At 31.9% G+C, this 20,276-nt stretch overlaps 1 protein-coding gene across 2 annotated transcripts in view; it reads right to left on the reverse strand.

Moving 5' to 3' along the window:
- Nucleotides 1–1,911: 1,911 nt before the first annotated feature.
- Nucleotides 1,912–20,276, reverse strand: part of LOC125075320 (M-phase inducer phosphatase-like) — a 33,307-nt gene continuing 14,942 nt past the window's right edge. The window contains exons 1-6 of one of the 2 annotated variants that reach the window (XM_047687049.1): nucleotides 8,849–8,981; nucleotides 7,748–8,261; nucleotides 6,305–7,229; nucleotides 5,958–6,109; nucleotides 5,604–5,782; nucleotides 1,912–5,092 (exon numbers count right to left, since the gene is read on the reverse strand). In XM_047687049.1, coding sequence (XP_047543005.1) covers nucleotides 4,846–5,092; nucleotides 5,604–5,782; nucleotides 5,958–6,109; nucleotides 6,305–7,229; nucleotides 7,748–8,170 — 1,926 coding nt within the window. In that variant the 5' untranslated portion in view covers nucleotides 8,171–8,261; nucleotides 8,849–8,981 and the 3' untranslated portion in view covers nucleotides 1,912–4,845. Of the gene's footprint in view, nucleotides 5,093–5,603; nucleotides 5,783–5,957; nucleotides 6,110–6,304; nucleotides 7,230–7,747; nucleotides 8,262–8,848; nucleotides 8,982–20,276 lie in introns of those variants that run through there. The other variant, XM_047687048.1, reaches the window with a different exon arrangement.

The following is a 20,276-nucleotide window of genomic DNA, read 5'->3' on the forward strand; positions in this document are numbered from 1 at the left end:
TTCTCATTTATAGCAGTAAAATCATTAAATAATACAATAATCATCATTATTAGAAATTATAATCAATTAATGTATTAAAATCGTTCGTAATTGAAAAATGTAATTAATTTTCTTTTCACATTTAGGTATATTGTAAAAGTACGTACTTATTATTAAGTAATTATAATGTACGTAGGTAATCAATTTAATTAATTTTCATCTCAATGTTTAGAATGGCAATGATTTAATAAATTCTTATATAATATAGGTATATGTACTTATAAAAAAAACATGTCCTGATTGACTGATACATCATGACTGAGCGTAAACTATTAAAGTTAGGGCCATGAAATTTGGTGAATAGGATCGTTTTATTGAGTACACACCTACTTAGGAAGGGATTTTGGAAATTCTACCTCTAAGAGGGTGAAATAGGGGTTGAAATATTGTATGGAAGTCCGTCATTTTTTAAGTTAGAAACATGTAACTTTTTTTTTTGGGATACTGATTAAAAATAAATAGATACTTATTTAAGCGTTTCTGGTCTTAAATTAAGGTAATATTTTAAGTTTGTTATATTTAAATATATTCAACTGCCAAAGCCGCGGGCAACAGCTAGTGCCAAATGAAAATGAAGGGACTGTGAGATATGTTCAAGAATTAACTGAATTTCAATCAATGAATTAATTGAAAATGAATTTTGTGTGGCAAATTAATAGATATGAAAAGACATGATAAATAAAATATATTTTAAATTAAAAGACCCAATTAATGTACAAACATTTAATGTCTTATAAGAAATTATAATTTATTTATTTAAATTTTAGGTAATTAACATAAATATAAGTACTTAATTTATTCAATAAAATTTCAACGTATTGTACCTATATGTACTTAAATGTTATTATTGTTAATAATAATAAATAATTCTGATGTTTATGTAGTTTTTTTTTTTAATAATAGCGTTACATGAGACCATAACAATATAAAAAAAAAGAATTCACGCGACATCGTTGGTTGACATCTTGAATCGTCTATAGTCTATATTTTAATATTGTAGTTTGTTTGTTTGTTTTGTTGAACGCGATAATATCAGGAATTAAATATCTTTTCAGTGATAGATAGTCCATTTATCGAGGAAGACAATAGGAGCGGAGTATCGATGAAAAACTTTGCAAAAACAGGGGAAAATTATTCCTTTGTAGAGCTTCTGTTGCGTGCACTGTTAACGGTTAAAACAGCTGAGTAAATTCGGGACGATAGTCTATGATATTCAATTGTTGCCCATGCCCATAGACATTTGTGGCAACTTATTAAACATAATTCGAACTCTTTTTTTAATTATTATGATCATTTAAAAATATAATAATAATCAATTTATTTCGTAATAAAGTTTAACAAAGGCAAATATTACTTATTAAGTTCTCATAAAATCTTAGTTAACATTCAAAACGTCATTTATCATTATTTATACTTACTTTGGAGTCGACTGTGACTATCTAGACACGCAGTAGCGTGTCAGCCAAGTTCTAGTAACAGAACAACAACCAAGGTATATATCACAATATTTGACTTGGCTCTCATTTTTACATTTATGTTTTTGAGGGGATAGTATTTTATAGTCGGTTAGTTGTTTCGTTCGTTCGCGTTTTGGGTTGGTTGTTAGGTGTTAGGCATAAAAAGGGTATGAATTTTCTTGGAGTTTAATGCTTCATACCTAATTTTATCAAATTCGTTTCAGTGGTTTGACCGCGAATGAGCAACAGAGTTACTTCAACTTATATTTATTTTCGAAACATAAAAGTTCGTAATAAAAGAGCATGTATTTTTATAATTTATTTATTTCAACTTAAATACTATCAAATTCACATTTTATAATCTATTTAAAAAATAAAATTATACATAATATATTAGTTTATTTCAAATGTGACCGAATTAATACATAATGTTGCCCTAAAAATAGAAATTTTCAATAAAAATTACATGTAATAATGAATCACGAAAAACGAATACATAGTAACTTGTTAAGAACATTCGAGAAGTATTCACTAAAGTTAGGATATATTTACAATATTATATTTAGTAAGCGTAGGCTATGCGGGCGAGCCCGAAAAATCTCAAAAAAACAATAAAAAAACGGATACTTTACAAGATAATCAGTGCTGTAACTCCTATTGTACAAAATACTCGCATCTGATTGGTCGATGCGCGCGGTTAGACAAGCGTAACGAATCACTGCAAATCCAATGAAATGACTTCGCTAATGAAGACCACAAGCAACCAATGGGCGTTATAGAAGCTCTGTTAAAGTTACAGCACTGATTCATATCTGGAGACACAGTCGTAAGTGATCGTTCAGTTTACGTATTGTCTGAGAATTATATAAAACTTTTAGTTTATTTTTTAATTATTCAGTATCGATAGACACGAACGATTGCGTCGCTTCCTTTAAATTAATATTTACATATATAAATAATTTTGTCGTTAAATAATAAACTCGTTTATTGACGAAAAGTGATATTACGAAATGACATTGGGTTTAAAAGGATTGCGATATTTTTAGACAAATAAATGACTAAATTTGAGTACATTCGTAAATATCCAGCAAATAATAATGTTGTGTGTATAAATAGAGGCGTTATTGTAACAAAGACAAGTATCCTTTATCTAAATTATCATTAATACTCTATATTTTAAAGTAGAACTAGTCCCAGTCTTTTGAGTAGACTAAAATTTTAAAATGAGTTTTATGCTTAGTCCATTCATTATAATTAAAACATAACTTTCTTAATTTTCCGACAAACGAGTTTGAATTGAACTTAAATTAAAAAAAAAAAAACGTGCTCGTACCATACAGATAAAAAAATCATTACTATACACTATGCTTAAAATTGTTATATTTTTTCTTTAAATAAAAATAAATCTTTATCAGTTAAACATAATCGAAGCGTAACATATATTGCCATAATTTTCACCCTTCGGCAGGCTGACTGCCTCGAATGTAACATATTTTCAATGTTTTGTTCAAATGACACGCCATTACCTCAATTTTGGCGGGAAAACTTTGACGTTTAATTTAATTAAAAACGTTAATATAGATCATTTAGTTATTTGAATTTTATAGGATTCCGAAAAAAGTTTGTTTTATTTTAACGATAAATGATGTTGTCGTTTTTTTAATGGTTGTATTAAAAATATCATTTCTTTAATGTATTTTTTTTTGGTGGATGTAGTATGGATGGTCTTTGATCATATATATTTTTTTGTTTTTTTTTAGTAAATTGTTTTCTTTGATATTAAACATTATTATAAAAAAAAAACTCAATTACTTGTGAACGACTCATACAATTGCTAATAATTTTATATATGCGTAAAGTCTGTTCGTTTGACATTACACGCAGCAACGATGTGACCTAGGCTCCTCTTGTTATCCCGAAAAACGCCGGGAACAAAGACAAAACAGTTTAGTACATTTTCTTCTCTGTCTGTCAAGTGTTTTTTTTTTGGTAGTTTTAGCATTTTTATTATCTACAGATTTAAAGCAGGCTAGACACTGCATGTCCTCCGACCGAGCGTAGCCGAAGTTATAGCTATGACCAAACTTTACACGCTACTATAGTTTGTGTTTGTTTAGTTGTGTAGTTATAAACTCTTCTTGGGTAATAAGAGTCCATGAAGGTATTACCTACCATCGCTAGTGAAAGGTATAAAAAAAAGATACGGTCGGTTTACATATTTCACAGTCTTGCGGTGTCTAGCCGTACTAAATCTGTGGTATAGCTTTTCAATATGGCCGAATTTGGACCACTATCAGAGCTACAGAAATTAAAACAGCAACGACTCCCCCAAATATTTGTTGGCAAATATTTGCTTGTTTTGGCAATTGATTTGCCATATTTGAATCACATATTTGTTGCATAGAAGAACGCTAACTGAAGTACCGCCATAAAAGCATCACGTTTAAATTCCCTTGTTGAAGTTACGCTTTTTACTTTATAAAGGAATATTAACACTTTCTACAAAACTTCATATTATTTTGGCCCTTTGTCGCGGAATATTCCCTAAATTCCTCCAAGATAATTCCCTTTATTATGACGTCACTTGGGAACTTTTACCGTATGACACATTTATAGTCTCGAGTTAGACAGTTTGCAACGAGTTACACTGGCTCACTGATCTGGTGGACTATTAGTCTACCAATTAGTGTCAGATCGTTGCAATTTATCTTGTATAAATCTATATTTTCACTATCAAAACCTACTTAATATGGCTCGTAGCTAATATTATATTAATTTTAATTCTATCTTGGGTCTAACACGGCACAAGTTGAGTTTTTAAAGCTTAATTAAATGAAATACGTTTTTTTTTAAGTCAAGTTTTCTTTTATATTATTTCGCAGTTTATTTTTTTATTATTAATAATAATTGTTTATTATTATTATTTTTTATTTAAATATTGCATTATTTTAACTTACGCTAAACTGATTAATCTACAAAGGTGGGATCGTCTTAATCTACTTTGTACTTATAACTTAATTTTAAAAATAATATGGCATAATTTTCTTCTATTTACAATAAAAACTAGAATAATTTTAATATAATTTCTCGCCTTTTAAACGTTTCCTTTCAAAAGGATGATGTCATTAAATACATCGATGTCATTCTACTCGAAAGACCGACGGTCTACTCAGTAGACCGAATCGAATTAGTCCAAATATGATAGCTTCCATCATTAAAATACATTTTACAGTGAAATTTAGTCCGGTCTTTTGAGTAGACCGTGGTCTTTTTAGTAGACCGTCAACATTTTAACGTCAATATGTTTAGTAAATGCTGTATATTTTTAATAAAAAACATGATTGCACATTTATAGCAACAGCCTGTTCCGTCTCTGATGTGTTGAAGAGGACGGTTGCTGTACTGATCTGTGTTTTCTTAATAAATGCCTGTGCTGGGGATCCAGCATGGCGGTGTATCCCGTTGGCGAGCATAAATCAGGATACCGCTGGTAGAAGGCCCGATAGCCCTCGTGCAGCAAGTACACTTCCGGATAATGAAGTGATGGGTAGTTCTCCTTGTTTTTCGCGCGATCTGAAGAACGTAGGAAGCGGGATCTGGAAGGAATTACATATTAATTAATAAGATAAATGTATGATTAAAGATTAACTGCACTTACTGCAGAGATTAAACGAAGTATAACTATAGTTTTATTTTATATAAGTAGACGGACTGGCAAAAGGACCATCTGATGGTGAGTGGTCACGACTGACATGCGTACTGTAAGAGATATTAATCATTCCTTCCATTACCAATGGACCACCAACCCAGGGAACTAAGATGTTACGTCCCTTGTGCCTGTAGTTAAATCTTAATAGGTATCACTATATACGTAATGGCTATAGTTCAACTCTAGTCTTAAAAGTTTTAAAGAAAATCATATGATTTCGATAAAAAATATAATTTTACCTTGGACCTTAGGTAATAGATTCCTTTAAAATCAAATTGAATTTAACCCTTTTAAGTTTTTTAATATAAGGTACTTATTCTACACGAGAGATTACAGTACTCGAAGTGACTTTGCTATTAAATTCTTAAAGATATATATAACTAATATAATAAACTTACAATTTAGGCCCCCGTTCCAGAGAAAATTCACAATGGAAGACGAGTATGCTCCGCTTGTCCGAGTCCTTGGGTTGTAACGGCTGGCTCACTAGAGTCAGTACTTGTGCCGGCGTGAACAGGTTCCTCGCTCCCAAGATGTGTCCACCTTCAAATTCGTAGGGGTACCTGCAGTCTATGACCTGGAAGCGAAAATTAAGATATTGAATCTGGGAAATACTGGGAGATTGACATGCATATATATATATATTTTATACAGGTAGGCGAATGGGCCTCTTGATGGTAAGTGGTGACCACTGCCCATAGGCATATACAGTGTCATGTTTATGGGCGGTGTCTTATCAGGTGTAATCTTACCTGAAAATCATTGATGCTGTCGTTGTAGTCCCCACGTAGGAGTGAAGCAAGCGTGTCACACGATATTGACTTCAGATCTGTGTGGTCACCATGTGTGAGGGGAAGCGCGAACGGTAGCGAGAAGTCGCCGATTAAATCTGGGTCTACAACCGCTGGAAAGGGAAGGAATTGTTAAGTTACTTAGTCAACTAGCTCCTGTCTTTGAAGGGGCGTTGTTAGGTAGCCTTTATGTTAAAAAACTATATGTATGACAAAAACCATACAAACTTTTATATTATTAGTAAGTCGTAACAAACAAACAAACAAACTCACTTTATAATATGTACTAATATATAATTTATACTTACATCTTGCTAAGGCCGTCATGATAGAAGCATTGTTCTCGGAGAATGCCCGTTGCAAAACTGGTCGTTGCAATCTCTCCACTTTGGGACTCTCACAGTTTGACTTCCTCCGTTTGTTTGAAATGTTATCTGTTTCATTTCTATCACCTCGTTTGTTACATTTCTTAGCGGGACTCTCATTTATAGCAAACAGTGATACTCTTGCCTTTGTCGCTTCAGGGTTGAAGCTCAAACTTCTTTGTAATGGCCTTCGTAAGCTGAATTCGCTTTCGAAGCTATCTCTAATCTGTCCTGAGAGGAGTTCATTAAAATTGGCCATTTTAGGAGAGTTTGAGACATCATCAATATCTAAAAATGGTTCTTCTAGTTCAGATATAAAACCGCTTTCCATGGATGTTGTTGAGCCTGAAGGATATATTCTTAACTTAGTTGAAGATGGTGATGATGTCATGGAACCAATACTGGAATCACTTTTCTCATGCCGTAATACATTCTTGGTCGGTGTTTCAGTGAACTTCAAAGATTTTTTCACGGATACATTATGAGAAGGTCGTTTAGCAGCTGGTGAAGTGAACTCGAAGCTCTCATCTTCGAAGTTTAACATTCTTGTAGCGTTAGCATTTGGTTTATTGAAGGATGTTGACTGTTCGTTTTCAGATAATGGTGCACCGAACTCGAAATTCCTGGAATTTATCTTCCTTGACGTTGTTCGCCCAGACGATATGATGTTGGGACTGTCCGTTGATATAATTTCGTACTTGGTGCATTCATCGAAGTTGTGAGATTCAAACTCCTCTTCCAAATCGTGTAATGTTTCAAAGTCAGGGTCAACGTCCACTTCTTTCTCCGGCACGTACATGTCAATATTCTCTTTGACATTGTCAGTTCTGTCCATTCCATATGTTTGAAGTGCATCCGTGAAGTCGAGCTGTAAGCATAGTTAATATATATTAGTTAATAAATAAAATATAAAATAAAAACTAACCAATATTTTTAATAAATAGGCTGTGTATACAGAGTGTAGAGGTAAGGAAAAGTATCTCATGTTAATCTTCACCATAAAGTTGCAATAATGGTGCTACTGTCGCTAGAGTATGGCCTAAAATTTATATTTATAAATTAATTCCGTTTTACTGGACTGATTATTCTCATTCTCTAACTTCAGCAGCACCATCTAAATTACATACATGTGAATTTTTTTATACACAAACATAATTCCCCTTTCCTGTGATAGGTGTACTTAGAAATTACAGACTATTAGTTTAGACTCTTAAATATGCTATGTAAATATGTTGGTTTTAATGGTGTTTTATTTCCGATGTCTCGCCTCTTGTATTATTAATAAAAAACCAAGACTGTTTACTTGCTATTTACCTATTCATAAACCTGGTCTTCAGTTCCCTGAATCAAATTTACCGAAGAGTAAAAATCAATTCAGGTACAAACCTTAGCCATCGACCAGTTGGCAAGCTTCGTTGCCGAGCACGACGGGAAGTTATCCCCGAACGAGCAATCCCTTGTCTCCTCGTCAACATCTATTTTCAAGAAAGTCTCACTCATCAATGAGGTATCATTCTCTTTGTTTGACATCTTGAATTTAGAGCGTTCTTCAAATATCCTTGATATCTTTGAAGACCGCTTGGATCTGTCTGTTCGACTTGTTAAAGGGGAGAGTGAGTTACGATCAATCAAAGGTGACTTCTTGTCTATTAACGGTGTGTTTTTTAATCTTTCAATTGTGGGCGAGTCTTTGGGTCTGAATAAGGGAGAATTTTGAATTTCACCGAGGACTCTTCTCTTTGATGGTGTGGCGATAGGCGAACTTAATGGTGACTGTTTTCTGTTGAAGTCCAGGGACAGTGGCATCATTTTAATTCTGAAGTTGTTTGTGAGAGCTTCTTCCTGTTTCCTCTTCGTAGCGTTGTTGCCGGAATTTATTTTAAAACTCTCAGTTATTAACCTGAAACAATAAGAAAATAAATGATTATATATATGAATATGTTTTTTATTTACAAATTTTATATATAACTATGTGCCAAATGGTACATTAAAAAGATGTTGACTATTTATTCACTAAAACAAAAGCCAACAGCCCATTCTAAATATCATTCCAGACAGTGTATTCAAAATCATAATTGTTCCTATAATTCACCTTGTGCTCAATAAAATATTCAGCATTTTTAATTTATATAATATAAGATCATACAAGAACTCTGGAATCGGCTTATTGTATATTATTCAATTTAAATTTAAAACAATGATATTTTTAACTCATGTATAATACATTTCTTTATCGATGAACTTTACGTAAAGAATTAAATATCAATTCGACATCGCTCCAAATAAAATAACCTAACAATGATTTTTTTTTTTTTAATTTAATGTATCTACAACCGAAATCCCACGATAGAAACGATTTTACCAAACTAATATATAGATAATATAACAATAACCTACAACCCCTTAAGATAGGGTGACAAAACATTTTTTTTTTTGGTTATCGGAACTCGTAAATAAGACGGAACGGGTTTAAGTTCCAAATATTACCTTGCCCCAGACGACTCATTGTTACAAAGGTTATGAGAACGGAGGTTTTAAATCATTTCTCATATCACAGCACTAAACTAAAACCACTATTTGAAATTTCTTAACATATTTTTTTTTTTACAGGTAGACGAAAAACGTGAATCACAAACACAAATGAATTCGCGCGCTTTGTAAAACTCGGAACTGTCAATTTGTCAAACTTAGTTCGGAAATTTAAATCAATGTTTTTAAACATAAGCAAATTGTTTTTGATATCATATAATCTTTTTTTGCGTTAATTATTCGTAATTTATTATTATAATTTATTGTCATTTGTATGTAGGTTACAATTTAAATATTCCTAAAGATGCGTACACAATGACGTGTATTTGTATAATAAGTTACATTAAAATGGAAATCAATATTAAACAGATCCCAGGATGGGGCGTCGATCTTCATGAATAAAATCGTAATCTCAACCGTTATTCCTTTTCTAACGGACAGAATAAATATCAAAAATTTAAATTTGGAATATTATTTGATATACATAATTTTATATATGTGTTTTTTACTAACTACAGCCCAACAGGAATAATAAATTATTTCTGTTGCCTCATATTTGAAATAACTTCATCGTTTTTGACGATTAAAGACGAAATGATTACAAACTTTGCTTACTATTTCTTTTTTTTTTCTTTTTAAATTGTTAAGAGAACGTAGTCTAGAGAACAAACTATGACATACAAATGTCATTGTAAAACCTGTTACAATAATTTCACTTTCCAGTTTATTATAATACAAAACAAAGCACTTTCGCTTACATCTTACATATCATCCCTAAACGATTTATTAAATACAGTATAATGACCCTTACATGCAAAGCTGTAAGAGGCAATTTCCCTTGTCTTTCAGCGTAACCGTCTTGACTTGAAGTTGCATACCCTGCACCGTTCTTATCAATGTTTAAAGAAGTTTTTTTGTTGTTACGTTAACGGTATTGCAGGGGTTTGTAACAGAATTCTATTGATTACAAAACAGCAACGGTCTTCTTATTTTTTTTTCTTTCGAATACATGCGAAATGTACATGGAAACATATCTTACAGCCACACAGTATATAGTTGTTACAAAATAATATTCGATATAACAAATATTATAAAGAGGTTAGTTTTTATGTAGATGACTTAATGTGACTTAATGTAAATGTCGGTGTAGGCGCTATTGAATTAAATGCTGCCAAAACTAAGATTGATACGAAAAAACTTTGTGAGTGTCGCACTAAAGAACTAAGACAAACGAGTGAACTTTAATATCTTTGTTTTAGGAGGAAAGTTGATCTGTATAATACATGCATATTGTATATTAATTTATTTTTTTTATATTTGTTCTTCATACTCATAGTTATATATAGATATACTTATTGAAATCGTGTGACACCGTCCGGGTAACTAATACCCTTCAATTGGAAGATCTTAGAACTATTGATTATTTTGTTGGCTGTACGTAATAAACATGTGAGGTAGCACCTTTATAAAAGCGACTTCAGCGGTCCGTTACTAAAACTATCGATTTCGTTAAACATATGAACCAGTATTAATCAGGGGAATCCCATGCTTGAAGTAATATTAAACAATTGCGTTAATTACTTAAACTACCATCAATAGACCTGGCTAAAAGCTATCACGGCCCATTGTTCGTATAACCGTCAAAAAAACCTGCTCAACTCAAAATTACAAGCGAATATCAATTCTATAGTGCTTGGCAATAGAACAAAAAGTCGTTTATAATAAAAAAAGGGTTCTGCAGACAAAATATTTATTCAAATCAGGGCTTTTGTGATTTTCGGCTGAATCAAGTGGTGCATCGGCTTTGTACCCTTTGTGTGGAAGTGCATTAAAAAGAAAGCGTGTTTCTGAACGGTTATGACGTTTGAATTTGGAACGTCTTTGAGACGTTCGTTTTTTGCAACGGTTTTCAGGAACATGACTTTTAGTTCTTTTTTTAAAATCAGCTGATGTTGATTTCGTTTTAAACACGATTATTTTTCTATATAAACGGCTATGTCTTGACTTCGCCTGCCTGTTTTAGTGATCATAGGTTTTAAGAATAAAAAAGTACCCAATGTTCTTTCTTGGAATTCAAACTTGCTACATATCAAATTCGATTTAGTGGTTTGGTTCTGAAATCTCAACAGACAGAGAGACTTTATCATTTATAATATTAGTATAGATTATCATAACATAAAATTTTGTCTCTATTTAAAAGTTTTGGTGAGCGACTAATCTTCCGTTAACAGGTTTGAGTGAGAAACAAAAAAAAAACCCAAAACGAAACCAATATTGCGTGAAATCTGCGGAAGTTCAGTTTACAGGAATCCGTTAATTTATGGTCTTACACCATGTGGTGAGGTTAAGTCAAGGTTGGCGGGATACGGTTACGTCACATCCGATCGAGGGAGCACGGCTCGTAGGGTTTCATGGGCGCACTTATGTAAACAATAAGTAACAAGTTTCATAAACTACACTATGTATTATAAAACTTTGGACTCTGATCTGTCCGTCCGTCTATATAAACTCTTATACAAACGGCTATTTTTAACCGAAAATTAAAAAAAAAACATGCGTATATTGGCGGAAATATGACAACGATCGTGGATCTGTAAAATGGCGACTAGGAGCTTCACTGATGTATTACGATCCGAACGTAGTATGTTTAGTCTACCTATGTGAAAACAAAGTAGTTAGCCAATAACATAATTAATTTGACTTAGAATTAGTAATTAGGAAATAATTTGTGTTATTAATAAAATAAATTTGAACAAGCAAGTCTGACCGAGTCTTAACGTTATATGTTATATTGTTGCATATGTTTAATTTGTGTTTATAATTCCGTTGAAGAAAAACGTCGTGAGAAATGCTTGTAGGATAGCACACGTGTTAGACTCCACACCTCATATCCACAAGATCTTTGCAAGATTGATAGATTGATTATTGAATTTATTATCAATTCTTCTCGCTTGTTGACATGACGATTCAAAATCGATTTTAATATGAGATGTTCGTTTGTAATTTTTATCTGTACTAAACAAATATACATAAAACTTTTAGCAGAAGACGCAGCGCGTTACGTGAAAGCTGATTATTAAGCTGAGTTTAATTTAAATTAATTATATTATAGACTAGCTGAGCTCGCGATTAAATGCGCGTTAGAATTTAACAAAAAAGGTTATAGTTGTAGCCTAAGTTACTTCTTATTACATCAGCTATCTGTAGAAAGTCACGTCAAAATCGGTCCAGCCGTTTCAGAGATTAGCCGGAACAACAGACACAAAAATTATATATATTTTTTGTACATGTACCGTGTATACATACATATGCATTTAGTAAAAAGCGGTTATTCTAATAGTACAAACAGACACTCCAATTTTATTATAAGTATAAGATTTAATAGCCAGTCTCAGAACTTTATTAATATTTAAAGATAGTTTGTTTCAATGAACCGTTACAAAATTAAGTACATAACATAAAATTTCGATTTCGATTAATTAACGGTATCGCACGAAGTTCACCCCTAGTGTTGGAAAAAATCGATGGAAACCGTTAAACGTTCAACAAGGGGTCGCATCCCTAACAGTTACGAACGATATTTTCGTTGGGACAACTGATTTTATTTAGGTTTTTATAATGCGGATCGTTTATTATTTGATAGCCTCATCGCATATTCTACCAAACATCAATACCTTCGGTCTGTACCAGTTTGAAGTTAGTTACTGTGACAGGCACGAGGGTCATAGCTCAGTTCCCCTTGGTGCATTAGCGATGTACGGTTAAAGTACAATCCCAACGTCTGGGCGGCCAATTTCCCAATTTTTTAGATTGAATATAAATAGATACGATTGATTCAAGAGGAAGGTTTACATGCACTATATAGTAGAAATACACTGTTAATTTTAGAGGTTTATAAAGTAATGTCGTAAATTAACAAATTTATTGCGCTTACATTGCAAACTCTGGCTGAACCCTACGAGATAGGTCAAAGTAATGTACTAGGTACAGTATTGTATACCTTAAAAAGGTCTTCAAAAAAGTCCGCGATGGTATACATACGTCTATGTACCGAGAACTGTTTGTGCAAAATATAACATAGCTAGTAGAAATTTGGTTGTAATATGTAAATCTAAGGTTTGTTTACTTAATTACTTCTCCGATTGAAATGTGTTATTCCTAATTATCTATACTAATATTATAATTGCGAAAGTAACTCCGTCTGTCTGTCTGTCTGTTGCTCTTTCACGGCTAAGCAACTAAATCGAATTTGATGAAATTGAGTATGAAATTTCAACTCCAATGAAGGAAGTATCTGACGACCACGAAGTCGCAAGCGACAATTAGTTTTAAATAATTAGAATAATTCTTTCTAACGATTGCACTGTACTTACCACTAAATGACGACTTCCGTCTAATGACTAGGCCTCACCGTCGTATACCGTTAAGTTGGTAGAGTCCTATTATTAACACGTCCGGTGGTAAGAGTTCTAATTTGTTATACACACGAATCGTTGAGATGTTTTCATCGTAGATATTTCAAGCAAAGCTGTGATTGTTCGGCTGTTTCCAAAAAATATATGAAAATTTTGATGTCTTTGAAATCATAATCGCAAGACATTATTGCCGGTTCAAAAATTAAAATTAAAAAATAAAAAATCGGGAAGAATTTTAACAGTTATATAATATTCGGTCAAAATTCTTAAGTTCAGAGTCAATTGTATATCTTAACAATCAAAGTCGTGTATGAATAGAAACAAAATTACACTTTACGTTGCGCACGCGACGAAACAGCCGGCTGCTTTTATTGTTTCGAAAAGTAACCTCTAATGACATTGACATAAAGAATATAATGTTGCCTTGTGTCAAAACGCACGTGTCTATGGTTGGGGGAGTAAGTAACAATTGGGTCCTTTCAGGTGGGCGGATTTATTTGAAAGAAATATAATCTTTATACGGCACGTGCCTTGTTATTTGATAAAATGTTTATTTTAAAACATTATAAAGAAAAAAATATATAAAAAAAAAATCGGAAAATAATCTATAATTCTGTTTTTAAAAATTGGATTTGAGGAAAAATGTTTTAAAATGAAAATTTATTAATCGATCGAAATTTGCCTTGTTAATGATAAAATATTTATTATTAAAATATTTTTATGTTATTGTCTTGACGTGTTATGAGAGTGAGAGAGTGTTTAAAAAAAAAAGAAACAATTACTGTATAACTTAGCAAAATAATCCAAACACCTATTTTTAAAATTCGGATTTTTCATAAAAGGAACGATATCTTAAATAATAAGTTGATATTGAAAGACCGTAATTCAAAATTTGTTCCAAGATTAAAATCTCAAAAAAAAAAACACAATCTAACGTAAATTTCCAAACGAACAATATATTTAATGCAACGGTAGCATCACCGTTATCTAACAAAGCCAGGTCAAAGTTAACGTCTTGGCGCGTGCCACACAGCTGCTCAACCACCCATAGCAATCCCACCCCTAATCTTATAGCAATAATGTATATAATAGAATATACAATTATGTTCTTGGTACACAACAATTGACGACAAGTGAATTTGAATCTCGAACGCAGCTGTAGCAGCTGGCGCGTAATTGGTACATATCGCACCTTTGCGTCTTGGAAGGCGTCAGCCATTTTTTTCGCGAACATTGACCTCTATCGGAACTAGGGGGAACGGCAGATGCTTTTCCGTTGATAAGATTAAGCTATAAATAAACTTTGTCGCGTTTCGCTTAATGTACTTTTGCCTATTAAAACAAAAAAAAACAGCGTTCTAGCACCAACTTTTTCATTACATAAAAAAAGGCAAAGGTACAAATAAATAATTCCTTTCACCTTTTAAATAGTAATTGTTTTGTTTATATAAAGTATATAATTAAAAAAAAATCGGATTAATCATAGCAATCTAAATCTGTAACCACCCTCGAAATAAACACAATACGCCAGCATTACTCGTATCGATCGGTAACGGTCTCGGCTATATGGTGTTCCGTCGTTGTAACGTCCGTTTAAAAATATAGCATGTTTATGGTAATAGTAAGCGTTTGCTTCTTAGAATTTCTAATTTTGAAATCCTTGGGGATATTCAACGAATTCTTATTTTCATTCTTTTTTAAGGGTTTTAGCAAAATATCATGTATTGATTTATATTCGAAAGATAATAGAATGAATGAAAATGAATGGGATGTCTTCGTTTATTATTTGGTGCGCACGTGCTTCCGTATCCGGTGCTTTTTTTTTGTCAATAAAAAAACAAACAAATCCATTTCGTATTTTGGCGATGTGTTCTATTAAAAGAAAACGAATTTTCGTTTTTTTTTTTATGGATCATCGCGTCTTCCTTCTTCGTCCAATAAATTCATATTTAATCTCAAGAATATTTATAGGAATATTCTATACGTTACTACTGGTGGTCTGGTTAGTTGAGCCAGTGTAACTATAGGCACAAGGGACATAACATCTTAGTTCCTAATTGTAGGCGCTACGGCGTAAAGAATCTATACTATTGAACGTGACGGAAGGACCGAAGCGACCGAGCGACCCACACCTAGAGATTATTATATCTTAAACCACCATTGTTATGGACAGAGACCTACCATCAGATGACCCATTTGGCAGTTTACCTATAAACATAACAGAAACTTTGTGGTTTTAAATTCGTTGTTGTTTACAGAACGTATACTTGTAGTATAGCGAGTTACAAATCTGCGGCGACCGTAAGACGATACTGAGGGTTTAAACAAGCCGAGCTTGAATCCTGTCGCCGCTTCCGTTTGAGAACATTGAAGGTTGAATGAATGATATTTAAGTGGCGTATTTGTTTATCTTGTAGATAAACATTGGTGATAAACATTTTATTTAATATATAATCTATTCCAACCATAAAAAGAAAAAAAAAAACAAATAAAAAACATTTGACAGCAAATCGACGCGATATCATTGGTAGCTCGATTTATCTATGATATTCTCTATGGATTTGCGAAAAAATTGCGTTTTGAATCGACGAAACTGTCAATGGAATTCTGAAGGTAAAATTAAAATGGAAATAAGTAGTTAAGGTTAATAGTGTTGTATTGTAAATAAAGATATATTAATCATAAGCTCTTTGTTGTGCACAATATAGCCGAGTTATTAGCAAAACGCATGAAATACGTACCTAAATCTAAGGTTTATCTTATTTCCTACTTCTATAGGAATAGCCTATACTAGCAGACGATGCAATGCGTCTCGGAGAAGGTTTTAGTGTGTAATATTACAACATGGATGTGGAATTTGAAACTGTGGAATCTTTTTATAGAAACGAATACCGTGGCCGAGGATTATTGACAAACATCTTAATTTCATACGTCAATACGCTACCGATCAACTCAGATTATTGAAGTTGTTATTTCCTTTGCGCCTATAATTACACTAGCTCACTCACACACCGGAACAAGACGTAACTAGTAAAATTACTAAGTGTTAAACCTACGGAGATTTTGCAGAGCCAGTAAACACCTAATAACGTGTAAAAATCTTTGACATTGAACTGACGTGATATTTGGTCGAAAGCTTGAATAATCTATGAAATTCATTATGGATTCGCGAAAAAATGGTTGAACGTCGACGAAACTGTGTTCATATAAGGAGTTAAATGGAAAAGTGTTGTATTATAAATAAATATATATTATTCAAGAACTGTTTGTATTGTTTAGTAAAGCTGAGCTATTAAGTGAACTGTAGCGTGATATCAAGTTAGCGCTTAGAAAAAAAAGTCTTGTCTATGGTATCTCAGGAACCAAAGTACGTTGTAATATTATCTAAGCATATGTTGAACGTTACTAACCGACATTGTTTTAAGCATATTCATTGGACGAATTTCATGTCTCGCTGCGCACGGCGCCCATATGTTCTACGCGGGAGGGACTAAGGGAGGTCGGTGGCAGAAATAACAAATTTAAATACTGTTCTAATTAAATATTTACAGCACGATACAACTTGTCTCCTGTTTAAGGGGGTTTAAAGATATTATTTATAACACTCCGACTAAAATGTCCATCCCATTTCTCCTTATAAAACAAACATAAGTTCCAAAATGTCAGCGTTCCAGACTCCGCAGTTTTGTTTGTACATTGGTACTCAGTCAGGAGAAAAGATTGTTTAAGTATAAATTTGTTATTAAGTTTAAATACAATACCCACTTTTAAATCTTTGCAATCGAGTAGATATTTTTACACGTGACTAATTAAAAAAAATTTTCAAAGATTTTAATATTTAAAGTGATGCAAGAAAATGTACACGATAAAAAACCTTTTCCGATTATCGTTGAGTGCACGTGTTTGAACGGTTTTTCGAACGGAACGGATTTAAATTTCGAACGCTGTCAGATGTGTGAAAAAAGCGGACCACACTTGAAGGACTAATACGTTTTAATTGACTACATTTTTTTCAGTTATTTTTTTGTTTCTGAATCTTAGAAAAGGCATAAGTATTGTCAGCCATGTCACAGACCAAATAGGTTTTAAACAGTTACTCTTATAATAAAGTTTAAATTTACGAATGAAGTAAATTAAAATATAACTGAAGTTATATAAATTTAACTATGTATTTGGGTGACATAATTTTAACTTATATATTTAAATATTTGGAAAAAAATAACTACTGAATTTCTTGCTGGTTCGTTTCGGTAGTAACTTCATTCGAAACCGGTGTTAGCTTTAAAGTTTATTTTGATTTGATTTAAAAAAAATTTAACAAAAATGTTGTTCATGACATTTCAAGTACAATCGCAAAATAATACAATTAATCTATTCGTTCTAAGAGTAAAGACATAATTAGTTTTTAAAACAAATTGTACATTTAAATACAAATTTTAAATAGTTTCGTTTTTTATAGTTATTATTTTTTCTCACTTTCACTAGACCGCCATAAATCAACTCATTCATTTCTCTGTTATATTTTTAGATCTGTCAAAAGAGCCGCCATTTCGTTAACGGAGCGGTATTTTTTTTTTTAAATTGCTGTTTAAGATCTTCGCGATAAGTCCTTGTGTTTCGGCAAACTTAACTAATAATAGTTTTGAAATAATTATATGGTAGCTGTTGTTTTAGAGAATACTGAAGTGTATTTGTTTTTTATTTTACTGCATATTTTGTTAAGAATGGATTTGTGTAATTTTTATCTTAATCTTCTTTCCCTATATAACTTTTGAGAAGTGATTTTTTTTAAAAGTAATAATTGGCCTAAGAAAAAAGTAAACAGCCGATAAATGTTACTGAGGTAGACAAAAACCGTTTCTCCTTTAGAACTTATTTTACGTAGTTAACATAACTCTACATTTACTAAATTGACCAATAAATACCATCATAATAGGAATTGTATAACAAAATACTTCAATGATTTTTTCAACGTTGACAATGGCAAAGGCCGCATAACCGAAAGCCATTAAAAAAATAATAATAAAAATATTGTAATCTATAAATGCACTTTGCGTCATAGTAGAGTCCAAACGACCGTTACAAGATAAAAATTAATCTTTAATAATTATTTAACGTCCTTGACACAATTGACCGGTTGTTTTATAAAACAACTTATACAAGAACAAAAAACGTGCTTGTCCCTCCAATAGTCTCAATTTACGAGCGAAACTGTCAAACTGTTGATACTTATACAAATTAAACTATTCGTTTTGCTTACGACTGGTAGTCTACTGTGACTCAAAAGGCTACGAATAACGTATAAAATAGTTGGATGAATTACTAACATAAAAACTATTTAAGTATAATATTTTTGTAAATTTCAAACGGCATCAACTAGAATAGTCTCAGAATATGAAGTACAGTTGAGGTCAGGTTTTAGTGGTCACCACCGCCCATAGACAATGGCAATTTAAGAAATACTAATTAATTCTTACCACTGTACCTTATTTTGTACTAATTATAAGTTACAGTTTTATTTGTATTTCTAGATATATATTAGAACTGTCAATGTCAAAAAAAAAAAAAAACTTTAATTAATCATTGTAAGTTCTTTGTTCATAGTTCATATGGCAATGTGTTTATATTATTAGACGCTGAACGTATCGTCACTAAAGTGACCCACATACATACTGATAAACCGATCTAACATCGACCCATTTTATTACCAATTGCTTTAATCAAGCGTTTGTTTTGAAATATTTTTATTAGAGCAAGCAAAAATGGTCACAGTCGAATTGCGCAATGTTTTTTAAAATATTAACTTTATTTTGCAAGGAATTAGGTTGCGAATCGAACGTCGTTTAACTTAAGAGCACTTAGACGAAACCGTTAGTGACGTCACGGGTACAATATTGGAGCGAAAAGTGACGTTATGTCAAAATGACATATTACTTTTTTAATTTATTTATAGGCACAGGTTCTTTGATGATTAGCTTTATTTTAATTTATATAATTAACAATATGTGGCTACTTTTATATTGGAAAAGAAAATGACAGAAAAATATTATAAATAAAAAAAAACGTAGCTTTAGTAATGTGTTAATTTTTTTTTTTAATTGGTTTCAAGTTACAAGACTGAGAGTTAAACATATTAAATACAAAATAAGACTTATTTAGCGTTCGATCAACGGAGCTTTCCCAGTTTAAAAAGAGAACTATATTTTTTATGCAATGTACGAACGACATTCTGCCTTATCAATAAGTGCAACTCTTATCAGCAACACAATATAATTAACGGAAAACAAAACCGTTATTAGGATATGTATTATTATAATTAAACTACAAAGCGAGTGTTTGTTTTTCCTTAACTATGTTTTAATAATAGTCGACTAGATTGTCACTAACAATAAGTTCGTTTTATTCAAATTGTGTGATGAGTGGGTGGTACCTACCCAGACAGGTTTGTATAAAGTCCTATGCTCTACCATTCTATATCTGTCTTATTATTAATATTCGAGCATCTATTTAAAATCATACTTTAATATATTAATCTTACAATAAAAAAATAAAAAAAAATTATAAATTAAAAAAAAAATTACTTCATTTCATTGTGTGACGTCATCTTTTTTTTTAAACAAAAAAATTCGAAGATCCGGTTTTTCAATTCCATTCAAACATCGAAGGAATTAGCGAAATTTATTCAAATATATTCTAATAAAAAAAAATTATACGATTGGTCTATGGACGTTTCCCACGGTTCGGGTTAGTTTTGGCGAATGGAATACTGTTTTGTAATATTATTATTTTGTATTAAATGATTAATTTAATTGGGGCAATGGAACGATTTAGATAATTACTTTTATAAAGTCTGAAATCCGGCAAAGGCGAAGAATGCTCAGCCCAAAAATATTGCCTAAGTTTAAAAAGCATTTAAAAAGATCGTCGATGTCAATGAAGTTACGTTTTGTGCCCAACATAAAATGGTTCAC

Source organism: Vanessa atalanta, chromosome 30, assembly GCF_905147765.1.
Source record: "Vanessa atalanta chromosome 30, ilVanAtal1.2, whole genome shotgun sequence".
Classification (NCBI taxonomy): domain Eukaryota; kingdom Metazoa; phylum Arthropoda; class Insecta; order Lepidoptera; family Nymphalidae; genus Vanessa; species Vanessa atalanta.